Source organism: Hydra vulgaris, chromosome 10 (genome assembly GCF_038396675.1).
Source record: "Hydra vulgaris chromosome 10, alternate assembly HydraT2T_AEP".
NCBI classification, from domain to species: domain Eukaryota; kingdom Metazoa; phylum Cnidaria; class Hydrozoa; order Anthoathecata; family Hydridae; genus Hydra; species Hydra vulgaris.
Window position 1 is genome coordinate 38,972,501 of NC_088929.1, and position 19,050 is coordinate 38,991,550.

General features: G+C 27.7%; 2 protein-coding genes across 5 annotated transcripts in view; one reads left to right on the forward strand and one right to left on the reverse strand.

Annotated features, from left to right (window-relative positions):
* Nucleotides 1-16,011, reverse strand: part of LOC136085948 (phenylalanine-4-hydroxylase-like) — a 47,304-nt gene extending 31,293 nt beyond the window's left edge. The window contains exons 1-3 of one of the 4 annotated variants that reach the window (XM_065807978.1): nt 15,899-16,011; nt 11,860-11,998; nt 1,877-1,965 (exon numbers count right to left, since the gene is read on the reverse strand). In XM_065807978.1, coding sequence (XP_065664050.1) covers nt 1,877-1,965; nt 11,860-11,998; nt 15,899-15,901 — 231 coding nt within the window. In that variant the 5' untranslated portion in view covers nt 15,902-16,011. Of the gene's footprint in view, nt 1-1,876; nt 1,966-11,325; nt 11,430-11,859; nt 11,999-12,173; nt 12,307-15,898 lie in introns of those variants that run through there. The other 3 variants (XM_065807977.1, XM_065807980.1, XM_065807979.1) reach the window with 3 other exon arrangements.
* Nucleotides 16,012-17,562: 1,551 nt separating this feature from the next.
* On the forward strand, nt 17,563-18,479 carry LOC136086590 (phenylalanine-4-hydroxylase-like). The gene is made up of 3 exons (XM_065808825.1): nt 17,563-17,615; nt 18,176-18,271; nt 18,342-18,479. Exons 2-3 carry the CDS (start codon nt 18,182-18,184, stop codon nt 18,477-18,479), a joined length of 228 nt encoding a protein of 75 aa, XP_065664897.1. The 5' UTR covers nt 17,563-17,615; nt 18,176-18,181.
* Nucleotides 18,480-19,050: the final 571 nt, after the last annotated feature.

Below are 19,050 nucleotides of genomic sequence, written 5' to 3' on the forward strand. Positions count from 1 at the left end.
GCTTGGTACTGAAAGGTCAGCATAGTTATGAATTACAGCAACATCTTTTCCCTTTTCCTGCGCAAGTCTTTCAAGCAACCTATTCTCTCATTTTTGAGTATACTCTTTTATCTTTGCCAATGTTTTGTCTTCAATTCCTTTAACCAATTTGCATTGAGTTTGTTGGCCATGCAAGAAAAGCTTGTCTTCTTCAATTCTGGTTATAGCATGAGCATGCGTGCGATGTTAAAGATGCAAGCTTCTTTTGCACGTTGAACCTCTCCTCTTCGTTTAGCATTCTTTTCAACCTCTCAGTACTTGTCAAAAAATACTTCTAATTTTTTGATAGCTTGTTTTTTAGCCATAGGGATTACACTTTATCTCATTTGCTCAAGAGCCAAAACATTTGTCACAGTTGAAAGGACTAGTTCAGAAAAATCTTCAAATGGTTCACCAAAAAAACAAACAACACTTTTTGATCATAGTCATAACTAAATATATACTTATAATAGATATTTATATAGCCAATATAAACGTGTCGCATAGCTCAACCTACAAAAACCTGCACCTACAAACTTGATCTACAAAATAAAACATCTACTGTAAAGTGGAAATAATTTTTAGATGCCCTACTGAGGCAAAAATTGATTTCAACCGATTATTGGCTTTTTTTAATTCGACCGATTTATGACGTTTTCAATTTTGAGCGATTTTTTTCTCAACCTATTTTAGAGACTTTTATTTTCAACCGATTTGCGATTGTTTGATTTTCAACCGATTTTCAGATATTTTCATTTCAACCTACTAGTTAGTGTTTTTACCGTTTTTTCCTTACGTTTTTAAGGTTTTTTTTTTCAAAAACCATTAACAAGAAATCAAGAATACCCAAGTTTTTGTTTTCAGAATTCCATCAACAAGAAGCCTATGTCATATCAGCCTATGGAAGTTACTGACCTCCTTGTATTATTTCTACTATTAACTGCCATTTTTATTTAACCTAAATGCATACAAAAATAAACTTGTGTTTTTTTGTTTTTGTATGCATACATTAGCAATATATATCACTCATATATATATATATATATATATATATATATATATATATATATATATATATATATATATATATATATATATATATATATATATATATATATATATATATATATATATATATATATATATATATATATATATATATATATATATATATATATATATATATATATATATATATATATATATATATATATATATCAACGGCTGATTAGACTGAGTTCTAATTAAAATAAAACACATACCGGAAAAAACGTAGTTATAAATCGATCGAAAAAAAAGTAGGTCGAAAATTCAGTAGGTTGAAAATTCAGTAGGTTGAAAACCCAGTAGGTTGTAATTTCAGTAGGTTGAAAATGTAGTAGGCCTTAAAATAAGTGGTTCATGTTTTAATTAGTAGTAAAAGTAAAAAATATAAAGTTGTAGGTTGAAAACCAAAATTGTCATATTCGATGATTTTAGAAATTTCAAAATTAGGTCCAGTCATAGGCCACCAATATAAATAGATATTTATATAGTCAAAACCCTTTATCTTATAACACTTGATTTTTGTAATTAAATTGAAATGCGCTAGTGAAGCTGGCTATTTATATGAAAATCAAATTTTTTAGAGTTTTCTAGAATTTCCAGAAACATTCTTAAAACAGTTTTCTACACTTTCCTAGAAGATTCTAGAACCTTCTAGAACTTTTTAGAATTGTATATATTTTTCTAGAACTTTCCAAAACCTTCTAGCATTTTCTGTGTACTTTTATTTACAAAAAAATTATATGAATATAATTGGAATATTAAATGATATAAATATTTAATGAATAACTATTATTAAAACTTTTTTACATACAGGGTGATTTCCATCAAGCTCTAAACCATAATTTAGCACATGACTAGGGCTCTGATCTAATTCTGCTTCATTTTTTGGAAACCAATGTACTATAATAAATAAATGATACTATAAATAACTAACATAATTAATATCACTGTAACAATTATAATAATATAAAAAATAAAGCTAGTTGATTTTAACTACCTTTTGCCTTTAAAGACAACTTAATTTAAAATATTTTAACATTAAAACCAATATCATTCAAAATATATTTCATCAACTCTAAATAGTCCATCACTTAAATTTGTAGGAGGATCTCTTACAAGTCTACAATAATAAGAATACAGGCAGCAATGGTAATTGACTTGCTTATTTCTGTGAAATTGCGGGAACAGGAATTATAAGATATCTAGTACAACCAGATTTATAAACAATAATTTTGGACACAATTCATACGCAGTTTGTAAAAACCAATTTCTCCTTAAAAGATCTTTAGAAAGGGGGAGTATCGTATCAAAATAACCTATATAATAATTTTGTTGCTTCAAAAAGAGAACAAACATGAAAAAATAAATAAATTTATCATAAAACAAAATAACTGAATAAAATTACTACTATAGTAAGATATCAAGAATTCTGCAAAATTTTATAATACCTAAGCTGTTGTTAAATAAAAATGATACTGTTAACAACAATGACAATAATAATGATAATAGTAGCAATAATAATAATAATAGTAATAATAACAATAATAATAACAACAAAAATAGTAATAATAACAATAATATTAATAATAATTATAATAATAGTAACAATAATAATATTAACAATAATAACAATTTAGTTAATAATAATAATAATAATAATAATAATAATAAAAGCAATTATTCAAAACTTTCTTATTTTCTTTTTTATATTTCCTATGTAAAATTTTGTCCCATCTACAACTTCAGCTACAGGGAAATTTATTAATTGGAACTTTTTTAAATGAGTTTAGATAACATGATATTAACTTAATATTTAAGGTTAACTTAATATTTAACCTTAATAATTAAGGTGCTTTTTTTTGTTTTTTACATCTTTTTCTTTTTTATATATAACAATATAAGTGTATACATGTGTTATACAATATGATAAATTTTTTTTTTCCTAGTATCTATCTTGTGTAATATTTAGTCCTTTTTACAATTGCTACCACTGGTAAGTTTATTGACTAGAACTTTGTGGAGGAGACAAATTTTAACCATATCGGTGGTATCCAGGCAGCACAAAATGTTTTGCAAAAAATTGCAGATTATCAATCAAATCTAGCTGCACTTTTTTGCAACTAAAATATAATTTTGTCAAAAGTGATCTAAATAGATTCTTTCGAAACAGAAAACTAAATATTTTAGATCCAAAAAAAAAAACTGTGCTCCATTGATGAACAACTTATCAAGATGACTTCTGCTTGTATTTTTTTAGTTGAAGTTGTCAATATAGGCGATTTTTCTCTCTTTCTATTGACAAAACTCTTGAAGAGGAGACAACAAGTACAAGTCTTCACAATATAGGTAGTGAAGAGAAAATATGAATCTTAAGTGAGGCTAAAAAATGTTTGTCTAATGCAGCAATTTGTTATATACTTTGTGAAAATTAAAATAAGAAAAGAGTCAAACTTTAAATTATCTGGATACTTTAGATCAATTATCTAGAAAAAATTTAGTTATGTGGTGTATGCAATAAGAGCAACAGTTGCGGGTATTCACTTTAAACAAAATGAAGAGTTTATATGTATTGTCTACCGGGCAACTTGATGATTTAGATGTAATTTTAGAATTGTTGGGACATTAGGGTTGTCAAATATCTGGTTATCAAAGGAGAAAACCGTCAAATAATTTATTTCTACAGATTTGGCACTGTATTCTCCTCTGTAAAGGCTGGACATTTGGCAACCCTAACCAAGACATATTATGAAGACACCCTTATATAACACCATGTAACAACATTTTTGTTTATGTTAATTTTTTAATGTTTCTTACATAATTTTTGTATGCTGATTTCAGTGGTACCATTGGTTTTTCTCTATCATCAAGATTTCCTGAGAAAAAGCATAAAGTATATTTCGGAGTTTTCGTATATGTGTAATGCAATTAAAACATTATATATATATGCTGATTTTAACTATATTCGTGTGTTTATTTTCAGTTTAACTAATTACAACTGTTACATGAAGTGGTGAATATGTCTAGTAGATCCTGCAAGCTTTGTCCTGACTCATTCTGTTATGTTTGTGGTTACTATATTAGTCCAACACAAGCTAAACATAAGATTGTCAGTGGTACAAAATTCTTTACTGCATATCATGCTTATTTTGGCATGGCTATGGGAGATCAGGACAAATCGTGGGCACCACACTACAGTTGTGGTAGCTGCAGATCAACTCTGGAAGGATGGCTGCGTGGAATCCGAAAGTCAATGCCCTTTGCGATTCCGAGAATATGGAGAGAACCGACGAACCATCATGATGACTGCTTTTTCTGCATTGTTGACATTTCAAAGTATAAAAAACCGAAAGATAGGCTGACTCTAGTTTATCCAAGTACACCATCTTCTATTGGACCAGTTCCACACAGTGATGAATTGCCTGTTCCTACTCCACCTCAATCCGAAGAAGCAGCTGCATATCATTCTGAAGTAGACTCACCGGATGAACTCAATGATGACTGTGATTTCAGGGAACCGAATGATTCACCTCATTTCCCTATCCAACAAGAACTTGATGACTTAGTACGAGATTTAGGTCTCACTAAATCAAATGCAGAACTTCTGACATCACGTTTGAAAGAATGGAATTTATTAGATCCAAGCTGCAGAACCTCGAAATACCGAAAAAGACATGAAACATTTGCATACTTTTATGTAGTATCAGAATCACTGTGCTATTGTCATGACGTTCGTGGTCTTTTCAATGACATTGGCATTGTTCACAATCCTGAAGAGTGGAGATTATTCATTGACAGCTCAACAAGAAGTCTAAAGGCAGTTTTGCTCCATAACGGAAACCGATTTCCTTCGATTCCAGTAGCTCATTCCGTTCATCTAAAGGAAGACTATAAGAACGTGAAGTTGTTGCTTGAGAAAATCAACTACGACAGTTACAAGTGGGATGTATGTGGAGACTTTAAGATGCTAGCATTTCTTCTCGGTCTGCAAGGAGGATACACAAAGTACTCGTGTTTTCTTTGTTTATGGGATAGCAGGGCTGCAAACCAGCACTTCACAAGACGTGAGTGGCCAGTGAGAGAACATTTACAGCCTGGTTTGCACAATGTTATTAATCAATCTCTGATACCTGTTGAAAAGATCTTACTACCACCCCTTCACATTAAACTTGGTCTTATCAAACAATTTGTCAAAGCATTAAACCCAGATAGTGCAGCATTCCAGCATATTCGGCAGATGTTTCCAAAGGTGTCAGATGCAAAAATTTCAGCAGGTATATTCGTTGGTCCACAGATTAAAGTTATGTTGGCATGTAAGGAGCTTGAGGACAAAATGTCTGCTGTTGAAAAAGAAGCATGGACTGCATTTAGACATGTTGTTCATAGCTTTTTAGGCAACAATAAGAGTGATAACTACAAAGAGATAGTGGAAAACTTAATTGTACGGTACGCAGATATGAAATGCAGAATGTCAATAAAGCTGCATTACCTGCATTCACACTTGGAATTTTTCAGACCAAATTTGGGTGATGTGAGTGAAGAGCACGGGGAACGTTTCCATCAGGATATTCTTGCAATGGAGAAAAGATACCAGGGCAGATGGGATGCAGCTATGATGGGTGACTACATCTGGTGTTTGATACGCGATGACGAGAAACTTCATAAAAGAAAACCTCGTTCTACTGTTCACTTTTAGTGTTTTTTGAGATTGTGAGAGACTGTTACAATACAATATAATGTAACATTATGTAATATATGTAAGAAACATGATGTAACATGAAGTTTTGTAACATAACATAACACTTTTGAATTAGTAAATGTTTTATATTGACTAAAGTAGAATCTAATGCAAAACGATTTATATTAATTATATGTTTAATTGATTTTTTTTTTTTTTACGACCAAACGATTGATGCAATAAAAAATCCAATGTCATATTCAGACTCAGCATACTCAAATTAATTAAGAAACATCAAAAAACTTTGATAAACAGAAATTTTTTTTTTTTTTGTTACATTGTGTAATTTTACTAGTTTCATTACGTCTCAATTGGTTACAATCGATAACAAGGTTACATTCTCTTATTTTAAATTAAATATTATTTAAATAAACTTGATAACGCAGTGAATGTTTATCATTGCCGTATAGCTAATTACCATATATACTTTATTTTTTAGTGTAAAATAGCTTCATCTCAACAGGTTATTTTGTCTTGAAAAAAAAAATAAAGTTTCAATTTGCAACGTTACATATCAATTACTTTATTTTTAACTTTTATAAGTGTAACCAATTGAGACATAACGTAACGTAAAAAAAAAGCGCAGTTAAAATAAGTCTCAAACACAGATTTTTTTTTACTTAATGTTACACCTCAATTGGTTACACTTTTAAAAGTTTCAAAAAAATTGTAAAATAAAATCTATATTTGTGACGTATTTTAACTATGTCTCAAATTTGAGACATCAATTTGCAACGATACGACTCAATTGGTTTTTTTCTTTAACTTTTAAAAGTGTAACCAATTGAGACGTAATGTAACGTAAAAAAAATAGGCGCATTTAAAATACGTCTTTTTTTTAACGTTACGTCTCAATTGTTTACTCTGGAGTCCTTAATACAAGGGATGAGAATGAAAGGAGGATGGAAATTTTAGTCCAGGTCTAATTAACGGGGCGGGGGTTAATAAAAGGGGTGGGGGAAATTTTTAAATCCAAACTTTTATTTTTTACATAACATGGATTAAACTTTATGCATATTAAATAAATTATGAAAAAACAGTTAATAGAAAATGCGCATTTGACCACAAGCAATGCTGGAATGAAATAATTTTAAAACTATTTAATTCTAGGGCGGCTTGTGGTCAAATGCGCTTTTTCTAACAGCTATTTTTTCATAATTTCAATAAGATTTATTATGTTGATAAGTTTTATACTTTGGTGAGAAAATTACTTTGTCGACAATTTTTAAAGCATGTTTACCCTGCAACTTTAATTTTTCGGTGACTAAAATAATGGTTTTCTAAATTTTAAGGCTTATTTCTACAGAATTTTCCTTTTTTTGTCTTGAGATTTAACTTTTCTGTTAATAACAAGTAAAAATTAATAAACGCGGGAGGTGGGAGGGGGAAGGGGGAAATCCCAATAAGCTTAGGGTGGGTGGAAAAATTTTTCAAAAATTAGTAAACGTCTTCACCCTCCTTTCTTCCTTGCATTAAGGACTCAGTAGTACATTTTTAAAAGTTTATGGTCTTCACATTCCTAGGTTTTAATCTGCACAATTTTTTGTTATAAAATCATTAAATTACATAAGTATGAACATATGAAAGTTAGATGATTTAACTTACCCGAAAGAATTTTTTAACTTACCCAAACTTTCTATTTAATTCTTTAAATAGTAAACTAATTTATATTTTAAATAGTAATTAAGTACTAGTTTAATTCTTTAAATAGTAAAGTTCGGGTAAATTAAAAAATTCTTCCTGGTTTCAAAAAAAAAATTTAAAGTGCTTTCAGTTTGTTTGTTTTTTTTGTATAAAAAAAAGCTAAATGATCGATTTCAATTGGTGACTTCGTCACAAAAAAATAGATTTTTTTTTGCTCTTTTAAAATTTTAATAAACCCACAAGTAAAAATATATATGAAATGTCAACATATATTTTGTGTAATAAAAGTTTAACTACAAATTGCGTCTTGTAAGATTAAAAATGTTACTCTGTGTTACTTTACTCCTGCAGTTAGAAAGAAATAACTTAATAACCTCAAAACCTTTTTGTTGAAACTTATAAGAAGCTAATAACAGAGTGAAGATTAATCATAGGATAGTTTAAGAGGTTAAAATGTTTTCTAGAGTTTTGAAAAATTAGAGTCATTTATTTAGCACTTTTTAAAAGTTTAGCAAAAATTGAAGAGAGTTTCGGAGAACATTTTTTTATGCTATGATGGAAATCTTGTCTAAAGCACAAACTGTAGAAGTCTATAATTGAGAATTAGTTTTAGCATTGGAAGCCAGAGGGATATGGATGTTTAACAATGGGTTAATTTGTTTAACTGTCAGGAAGAGTATAACCACTATATTCGAGAGTCAAATTTGAGTAAGATTTTTTTGCAAATAACTCTATTTTATTCTGGGGAAAAGTAAAAAGATCAGATTCATAGATTTGAGATTAAATGTTAGACTTACTTTAGTTAATGACACTGTTGAAAACTAACCAAAAGTCTCTAGAACTTAACAAATGAGATAAGATATAAAATTTAGTAAACTGAGAATAACAGAGCTTTACATCTGACAGGACTTTATTTATACATTAGCTTATTGCAATAATAAAAATGACATTTGTACCTTCCTAGCCTTTGCAGCCTTCCTCTTTTATGCTGTTGACGATGATGATGATCATGTTAATCAGAGTGGTGTTTATATATGCATATGTATACAAAATATAACATGAGTTTTGAATTAAATAAATATACTTTATGGTGTTTAAATATTTATGCAACCCGGTCACAAAACTGGCCCCGGTCAAATATTTCTAATTTAAAAAAACAACATTTCCTTTAGAATTAAAAATTTTTCATAGTTAAGCAGCATAAATTTTAAACAATTTAGAACTAGTAACTACATAGAATTATAAGCTGTTACTTTTAGTTCTCGTACCTGAACAAACTATAACAAAAACAAATAACCAGTTTATGATGTCTGGGTAGAATCTGATTTGCGCCGTGCCCCACAAAAAGAACAATTACATTTGTTAAAAAGATTCTTTATATATAGAGTTATTTATAACTTAATATTTCATAATCACAAACACTCAACTTTTTTGAAACATTTTAAAGATTTTCTTTATTTTCTGTTAGAAAAAATCATCAAAAAGACTTTCGAAGTTGATTTCATTAATCAGTTTCTGTCCAATGAGTGGTATGGAAAAGTTTCTTAAAGGCAAGGTGTATTGTAGATTTAAGTTAACTTTTTATCAATTTTAAATTTGAAAAACTTTTCTTACAACTAGCCGCATTTACAAAAATTTTAAGAAAAACTCATAGCAGCATAACTATTCCAGCAAGCACATAAAGTTGTTTCAACATATAAGATTTAGCTGGTTGAAAAATCTCAGAAATCAACATTATTTTAAAGTAAGTTCACCGTTAACATTGAAAAATTTTGTTGCATGTATATATACACACTAGGGTGGTTCTAAAAACAACTTTTTTGAAAAAAATCTGCTCCCACCCTTTAAATGTGTTCTATATAATACAAAAACACTAGGTTTAAAATTTTGTTGAATAAAAAATATTTTTAGAGGTCCCCCAAAACCCTTTAATATTTAACGGGTCCCTAATATTAAAAAAAAAAAAGTTTCTCGAAAATAGGTCAACCTGGTACTCAAATGAAGCGAAATTATATAAAAATTTCAAAAATAACATTCATTTTGAAATAATATAGTTATTTTAGGTTTTACTACGTAAAAATCTTGTTTTTTAGCAAAAAATGAAATAAGTGAATTTTTCATGATAATTGTGATAAATAAGTTTAAACTTCAAATTTATTTTTCAACATGATCAATATTTTTGAAATTTTTATATAATTGCGCTTCATTTGAGTACCAGGTTGACCTATTTTTGAGAAACTTTTTTTTTGAAAATATTAGGGACCCGTTAAATATTAAAGGGTCTTGGGGGACCTCTATAAATATGTTTTTTTCAAAAAAAATTTAAACCTAGTTTTTTCGTATTATATAGAACACATTTAAGGGGTGGAAGCAGATTTTTTTCAAAAAAGTTGTTTTTAGGGCCACCCTAATACACACACACACATATATATATATATATATATATATATATATATATATATATATATATATATATATATATATATATATATATATATATATATATATATATATATATATATATATATGTATATAACTCAAATGTAATAATAACTTAGTATCGGCCCAAATGTAATTTAAAAAAACATTAAATAATGTGTTTAGATTTTTGCGTAAAGAAGTTCTTTCAAAACTTATAATAAAAAGTATTAATGTAATTAAAGTAAATATGTTAAAAGTTTTGAGCTATGAAAATATGTGTAAATTAACAAATATTATAAGGGTAAGTCCACTAATTATGTCTACAACTTTTTGGCAATTGTACCTTCAGTGTTGATAACATGTCAAACTTCCAGACACCCCCAATAAAGCCACATCTACATTTGATTACCCTCCTCCTCCCCCAAATAAAATTTAAAAAAAAACTATTTTTTTTCCTTTTTTTAAATAATAAAATTTATTTAAAAAAGTAAATTCGTTGACGTCAACTTTTCTTGATCTCCTCCTTCCCTTGTTAACAATTGTCAGATTCTCCCTCCCCCTATTCTATAAAATAGGTACGTAATTAATGGACAGCCCTTAGATAGTCAGAGGTGTAGCAAGGATTTTTTGGTGTTTGAGAGTTAACTTTCAGACATAAAGCAAACTCCAAATATTTACATGATTATGCTTATGCCAAATAAGAATGGTTTGCAAAAAAATTGCTGTGATTGGAGCCTGGCAACATAAAAGCGCCTAAAATTTTAGTCCCCTTTCCTGCCTCAAACATAATAGCAACAAGCTAACAAAAAAAAATTTTTACTTCTTTTAATTAGACTTATATCTATTAATGAATATAAAGTTTCTTTGTATAATCTCTCTCAGCATTTAAAATTATGATCTCACAAAGTTTGAACTCCGCTCAATTTAAGTGAGTTACAATTTAATATGAAATAAAAAGAAAAATTTTTAAATTATTATAAATATTATTATTTTTATTACATTTTACCATGACATAATTTACGTTTAAATTTAAAATAAAATTGCTATCAACCTGTTTTCCTAAAACTAAATAACAAAACTAATATAAATAGAATTAAAAAATGATTTTGAAATAGGTAAATTTTTTGATAGTTCTACATTCATAAGATCATTATAGAGTTTTTCACCCATTCAATAAAAAAAACTTTCTTTCCAAAATCTAGTCTCACACGAGAGAGCTTGAACACAAGAGAGCTTGAGCAAGCAGTTTTGATTTCTAGTTCTAAGTTACGTGTGTTAATAGTAAAATAATAAACAAAATTTAAACACAAGCCTAAATTTTGATTGTTAACTAGATCTTTTTGTACTGTTATGCAAGCCTTCCTTATTATAAGCTTATCAATTGATGACAAATTATACAAATCATTTACATATCTTTGAGATTAGAAAAAGAAGTCTCTAAATTGATTTGAAAATAGTACCTAGCATTTCCGTAAAATTAAGGTTGATAAAGCAGTTGCAAGTTAGGAGTGATTCTATCATTGATTTATAAACATTTGCATTTGCCTCATGTATAAGGTAAGGTTTCCTCTTTGGAAGTAGTCTTATTCTGTTTTTGTTTTTTCCGCATAAATACTTTATTGATAGGAAAAAAATGTAGAATGCTAGTTATTAAAAAAAAAAAAAATTGACAATTAGATAAAACAATAATTATAACTAAAAACAGTCTCCTACCTTTTTGAGCCTAATCATTTTAATCATGTGATATGTTATAGATTTTAAAAAATATGGTTAATTTAAAATTTATAAAAAACCTCTCAACTTCTATAATATTTTAGAGAGACAAAAAACCCTCTATAACAAAGTTAAAGACCAATGAACCATTTTTGAAAATTTAACGACCTTAGTGTATCTACAGTTAAACTTTTAAAAGAGAGTGCAAATATTTTAACTAAAGTTAAATTTTGCAATGCACAAAATTTAGAGTTAAATGACAACAATAAAAAACAACCTACTTTCAGTAGATGTATCTGAACTCACATAAGAACTTGCATCACTTTTACATTCATCACGATTAGTACATATATATTCGTCTTTATCAATTTTATGTTCAATGGGATCAGAGTAAGTTATTCCTATCTTCTTGTTGTTATTCTATAAATAATAAAGTTAATATACACAAACTTACTTAAACAAAAGTACGTAAGACATTTTAAATCTTAAAAGAAACAAAAAAAAAAATTTTTTGAACTATTGGGAATGTCTTGAAAATTATTTAGCTCGAAATCTTGACAAGATATACTAGTTGTAGATAAACAAAATATACAACCTGTTTATTGTGACCTTGTACTCGCTTATAAGACATGATTGTTTTAAAAGACCTTGTTAGTAACAATATTACTCAAATGCATCATTAATTCATTACTATCCTAACATATTTTATATTTACGTAAATTTTAAAAATGTAGTTATTAAACTATGATTAAATTTTTTTTTTATGAACATAAATTATATGTATAACATATATGATAATTTAATCAGTGTTTTTTAAAAGGATGGATTTGCTCAAGACTTCTAGAGCAAATCCGCCCTTTTAGAAAACACTGATTCAATTATGTGAGCAATGTTATATGCGGTTGTGGTGTTGCTGTCAGAGCGCTAGCTTCTTAAGCGAGAGGTTCCGAGTTCGATTCCCCATTACGTCCCTGGTAGCACCGCTCTCAACCTGCTTCTCCGCACAGCGTCTTTGTCCGTCAATGTTCGTGTTTCGGAGTTATAGAGTTGGGAGAGGATTATAACCACAAACACCCTCCTTATCTGTAGTTGCCTCCTTGGCCTTGGGGAGGTGAATTACAAACAAAACAAAAAATTGTATAAACTAGATGTCTAACTTGCAGGGTTTTATTGGACGAAAAATGAAGTCACTTTTTTTGTTTATAAATATAGTCCGCCATTTGTAAAAAGGGCAAAAGCCGAAGCCGATGTGTGGAATAAAAGTTGAAAATGCAAGTCAAAAGCTGCCAAAAAAATAAAAATAATTTAAAAACAATTTTTAATAATTATAAAATACTTACTAAATTTTTTTATGAGCCTATGTTTATTTAAAAGTATTATAATTCATAAAAATTCTTCAAAAGCGTCAGTCGTTTAACTTTTCTATTCAATTTACAAATGTTCTAATTTCCTCTTAACAATTTTACATAAATAGCGTTTATATTTAAAATGTATTTACTTTATTTAATAAAAGAAAAGTTAAATCATATTTGTTTACAAATTTATCCGCCAATTCTAAAATGGGCAAAAGCGGCTTCGCTTTCCGGATCGAAGTTATAACTTCGATCCGAAAAGTGAAGACTATAGATGTCTAATTTATGAAATATATCATTGTATGTGAGAGTTATCCAAGTCCGTCCCGACGAGCTGCGTAGGGTGGTGTCTAACTCCCCGAAGAAATTATTCATTAAGAATCTAAATCAGCAAATTGGACACTGCAGTCGACAAAATTGGTTCTGTAGTTGGCAGTCGGCATTTTTCACCGTTTTTAACTCGCGTGTGAGTTAAAAGTACTAATTTCTTTTTATAATGTTAAAGCGGCAGTTTGTAAAAAGTTTTGATTTTAATCAAGGATTCTTCAACTCTAGGTTTGCAGCTATCTTTTGGAAATGCAAAAATAATTTTTAAGTGCCTAATATGTAATAATACCTGTAAAAAAGAAGCATTTAAAATACTTCAATTTTATCGACTATTTTTTATACAATTCACTTTTTGATTATGTACTCAATTAGACACAACTACAAATTTTATTTTAAACGTATACTAGATACGTTTTGCCGACTAAGTTATAAGTCGGAAAAAAATAAATACCTCGCCCTCTTACAACATTATAAAAAGGTAACTAAATCCTTTTTGGAACGGGCCAAACCGTAACGATGGTCTGATGGTAGTTCGCAAAAAAATAAAAGGCTTACATATTGATTTTGTTTGAAAAAATATCATTAATGTTTTTAAAACAATCGGTTTTAAAAGAATAATACAAACAAAACTACATGCAATTACCTTCTTAGACTTTCAATATACAAAAAAAAGTGTATCAACCGTTTAAGAAAACATTAGAAAAGCCATGTTACTTCCTCATTGATTCTAACCACCCTCCTCAAATACTTAAGCAAATCTCAACCTCCTTTGAAAAAAGAATTTTACAAAACACATTTAATCTATCTGTTCCAAAATACGAAGAGAAACTAAGTGATAAGTAACTTTGATTTAAAATATAACTTTAAAAAAAAAAAGACAAAACCCAAAAGAAAAAGAAACATAATATGGATCAATCTCCCCTTCAGTAAAAGCGTTTCTGCCAATCTTGGATATACCTTCCTAAAATTAATTGACAAACGTTTTCCAATATACTATCCCTATAAGTTACTTATTTAAAATACAGTTAAAGTGAGTTATAGCTGTACGAAAAATATTTACAAAACAATAAAAACCCCAAACAAAAAAATCTTTAATGAAAATTCAGATAAATACTCACCATGCTATTGGCTATTGCAAAAACAAACAAACAAACAAAAAAAAAATGCATAATTTCAAATTTTATTTGTAAATCTATAGTGCCACCTCGTAACACTCCCAAAAAAGTATATATTGGCCTATCAGAAGGCAAATAAAAAAAACGATGGGCTACCAGACACTCTTTCACAAATAAAAAACTGCAAAACTTTCCAATTACACATGTTAAATAGAAGAAAACCTCAAAGTAACACCGAACTTAACCTGGTCAATAATTTAAAAAGTCCACGTGTACAGTAACATCACAAAAAATGATTACTTTGCCTACACAAAAATCTTTTAGTAAATTCATACAAAGGTTCTAAAGAATAGTTAAAGAAAAAAACATGAATAATATCAATTTTGTCGTGAAAATAAGTTTTTGCTTGACAACCACGAGCCCAAAGATTAAAAAATTAAGCCACGATCACCAGCGATTACGGCTTTATAATTGTTTTTGGACCTTTCTTTTTGCATAAAAGAATTTAATATTTTTTAACTAAAAAAAACATGTGTTTTAACCTGATATTGGTAACGCATTAAAATTTTAGTAATAAACGTTAAGTAGTAATTTTTTACTTGAACTCGTCAAACAAACATATACAGCTCTGATATCATTCATTGAGCACTCTTGCTGACGATATGCATACAAAAGAAATAAAATTTAGTTAATGTCTTGGTAATGTCGGAAAATTTTAAGATCTGATTAGATATCATCAAGAACCTCTGTTTAACATTTATGTTTTTAGAGTACTAAATTTTGATGATAATATTAAAGAGAACATAGCAAAAAAAAAACTGTATTAAATACAAAAAGTTCTAATAGTTGTAATTAAATAAGAACTTATATAATTTTAAATACTACTGTTACATAAAATTACGTGAACGAAAAAGAAAAAAAAAAGCATCAATGTTTCATTTTCAGTTATTTAATGTGTTTTAGTTTTCATATTTTAATATAGTGACCTTAAATTGCATATATAACCAAATAATAATTATTTTTATTAAACTAATAATCTTTTGTTGTTGTGTTGTTGTTGTTCTGTTGCTGTTGTTATTGTTATTATTGTAGTTTTATTTTGGTTTTTATAACATAAATAATTTTTATTTCAACATTGACCTGACAGGTTGTGTTCACTGTTTTTTTTTTGTAATGAATTATGAAACGAGCTTAAATAAATGCTTAGTTTTGACTAATAAATTTACAAAACTAGTTACCTTTTTTTATTTAATTATTAAAGAGTTTGGAAAAAATAAAATTAAGAATAAAACAACAGCAACAGCAACAACAACAGCAACAACAACAACTACAACAACAACAACAACAACAACAACAACAACAACAACAACAACAACAACAACAACAACAACAACAACAACAACAACAACAACAAAAGCAACAACAGCAACAACAACAACAGCAACAACAACAACAACAACTATAAAAAACAACAGTAAAAACAACAACAAAAAACAGAAATAAGCAAGACAAATTTTTTACCCTACCATGATATATTGTGATTAATGTCACTAACCAATAGATGTACTTGATAAATTTGAATATAAAAAAGCTATTTTCAAACAAGTATTTAAAGTAAAATGCTAATCATCAATTAAACGAATTAACTTAATAATTAAGTTATTTAATTAAGTTATACAAAGAAATTTATTAATAATAATTTTATAAACCAACTGAACTGTAACAGGATATTAAGTCAAAGACTTAAAAAAAAAAGAAAATACTGAAAATCGATTAATCAAATTGATAAACTAAGTTATATATAAAGTACAAGAATTTTAAAAAAGGTGTTTTTGTTAATAACTAAACTAAAATTCAATATAATTAATACGTCAATGACTTCAATAACGAAAAACATTTAATAATAATATTAATAATTCGAAAGCTTTTGTTTGCTGCTACGCGATAACAAACCCACAAAATGAAACTATTTTTAGATAGTTTAGATTATTTCAGTGGTCAATAATTTTATATATTTTTAACTCTCTCTCTCTCTCTCTCTCTTAGATGAGAGGGAGATTTAATAAAACTTATGTAATTACTGAGCTCTTACATATTTCTTAATACCACAAATGATAATGACCATTCATAAGAAATATTTTACGAGCTGCTTGCTATTTTATATAGTTTCACAAATTGTTTAACTATAATTGTCCCTTGATTGTTCAAATATTATAATAAATAAAATCTTTTTAGTCCAAGTATTTAAGTTAATAAGACATCTTATTAAGTTGTGGTGTTATTTGCCAGTGTTACTACATTGTGTTGTCTAGCCTTTTTATAACCTTTTTTAATTATTCTGTAGACACAGAATATTTTCTGTTATTATTATCTTAATTCTACAAACAATAAAATGCAAACAATAAAACTTTTGTAATTAAAAATTGTAATTTTTTTTTCATATCTTTTTTTAGGTATTTGCAGGCATTACTTGACTTTCCTTTTCTGGTAACTGTGTCGTGACAGATTTAAAAAGAACTCAACTGATGTTAATGCGGTCTTTATGTCGTTAACAATAAGCAAAGACGTTGCTGATAGCGAGCCAAAGTTAAAATATTTATAGATAAATTTGTATTTAATTTTTTAGATAATATATCAAGTTATTAATGTGTTTTTATTGTTATTAGTGATTTAATAACTCATACTCCGTATTACGAGTTGCTTACTGCTAGTTATTATCATTATGTTATGAATTCATATTAGTTAATAAAATTGTATTGAATATTCTCTGGTTATCGTGTTTTATACGTGTTTAAATGCGAGTTTGATACTCAGTAGGTGTCGTATTGTATACCGTCTTTATACGCATCTGTGGTCTATTTAAATGCGCGTTCGACACGATAAAATGGCTAAGTTGTATTCGTAAATAACGCGTATTCTGAAAATTTTACGATACGTAATTAAACGAGTGTCTAATGTGCATTTACAACAAAATTTGCCGACTGGGGCGTAACTCTTATGTCAAAAAATGCTATCTGTCCATTTCACCAAAAACCATTTGCTTTAATATCCAAACGAGCTTGGTTACTAAGACGTTATTTGCTGTATGAGGTGTGGTTTGGATTAAAAATTTAATGCCTAATATAATTTAATAATATTTTATTATATTATATAATATAAACATAATAAAATTTGGATTAAAAATTAAAAATTGGATTGGCTTCTCTTGGCGCATCTGATGAAACTATTTTAAAGCTGGCAACGGTAAATTAAATGATACAATATGCCTCATGTGGCATATTGCATCACAGTTTAAACTGAACTATGGTACTTCATGAATTTGCAAATTTTCGTTTCAAATTTTTACTTAATTTTTGTGTAAACTTTTGCATTTTTGTGTCTCTGGAAAAAAAATTGTAAAATTATTAAAATAAAAATTTAAGGAAATAAAAATCAATATTAAGAAAAATATTTAACTGTATAACATGTATTTTAAACTGTTAAATACACCAATATATTTTAATAAACTTTTTAAAATTTAAATAGACATTAGTAAATAAATGCATTAGCTTTTTTTACACATAATGCTATTATGTGTTTTAAAAATTATAAAAAATATAGGAATTAAGTTTTGTCTTAAGTATTGCAAATCAGCTTTTTATTATCACCAATCATGAAAAATAATTATTTAAAATATGCTTCAATGTAAATTACAGCACAGCATATTATTTATTTTTGTATAATTACAACATATTACAATATATTATAGGTTGCATTAAGTTATATCTTATATTTTGTTATAATAATATAAAATATTTTTTTAGTTATATATGTTCACAGTAGAGTTTGGATTATGCTTGCAGAATAATGAATTGAAAGCATATGGCGCTGGACTTTTGTCATCAATTGGAGAGCTTCAAGTAAGAACTTTTTATAAAATTTGTTTTAAAAACATTTATTTTATAAATTATAATTTAAAATTCTTTGCAGTATTGCTTTTCTGAGAAATCCATAAAAGCTCCATTTGATCTTGAAGAAATATTTGCAACCAAATACTCTTTGACAGAATTTCAACCAAAATATTTTATTGCAGAGTCATTCAGTGATGCAACAAATAAAGTCAGGTAAAGTATTTAGTATTAAAGTTTTGTATTTTATAGTTATATTTTTAAATTATTGAATTGATGTATATACCAAGTGAAGTTTAGTCTTACCCATTTTTTTGATATATAGGTGTTTTGTTGTCGAATTTTTGATATAGGGGTATCAAGTTTTTGTTATATCAACTTTTGGGTAAAGGCTGACAAATTATAAATTATCAAAAAGCAATTTTTTTGAAAACAATAAAGCTTTGATATATATACATAACCTTCTAATGTATAAGCACATTCAATGATTTATCAGTTAAGTGTGATCGAATTTTGGTACTGATATTACCTGGTTTTGAAAATACTCGCTGAGAATCGGTAGGTGTTAGCTTGATTAAACAAATAGCATCAAATAGTTTTTTTAAATTTTCCGTTCGATTTCAATTATTGAAAGATAATGTAAATTCTTGTTTTATATTTTTAATAAGGAATTAGTTGTCCTTGAATTGTGGTTCTTTTGATACTGAATTTTGTATAAATTTGTCCAGTTCTTCTTCCAAAGCCATTTTTTTTTTCTTCAATAGAAACAATTTCACTGTTTTTTCTGTTTC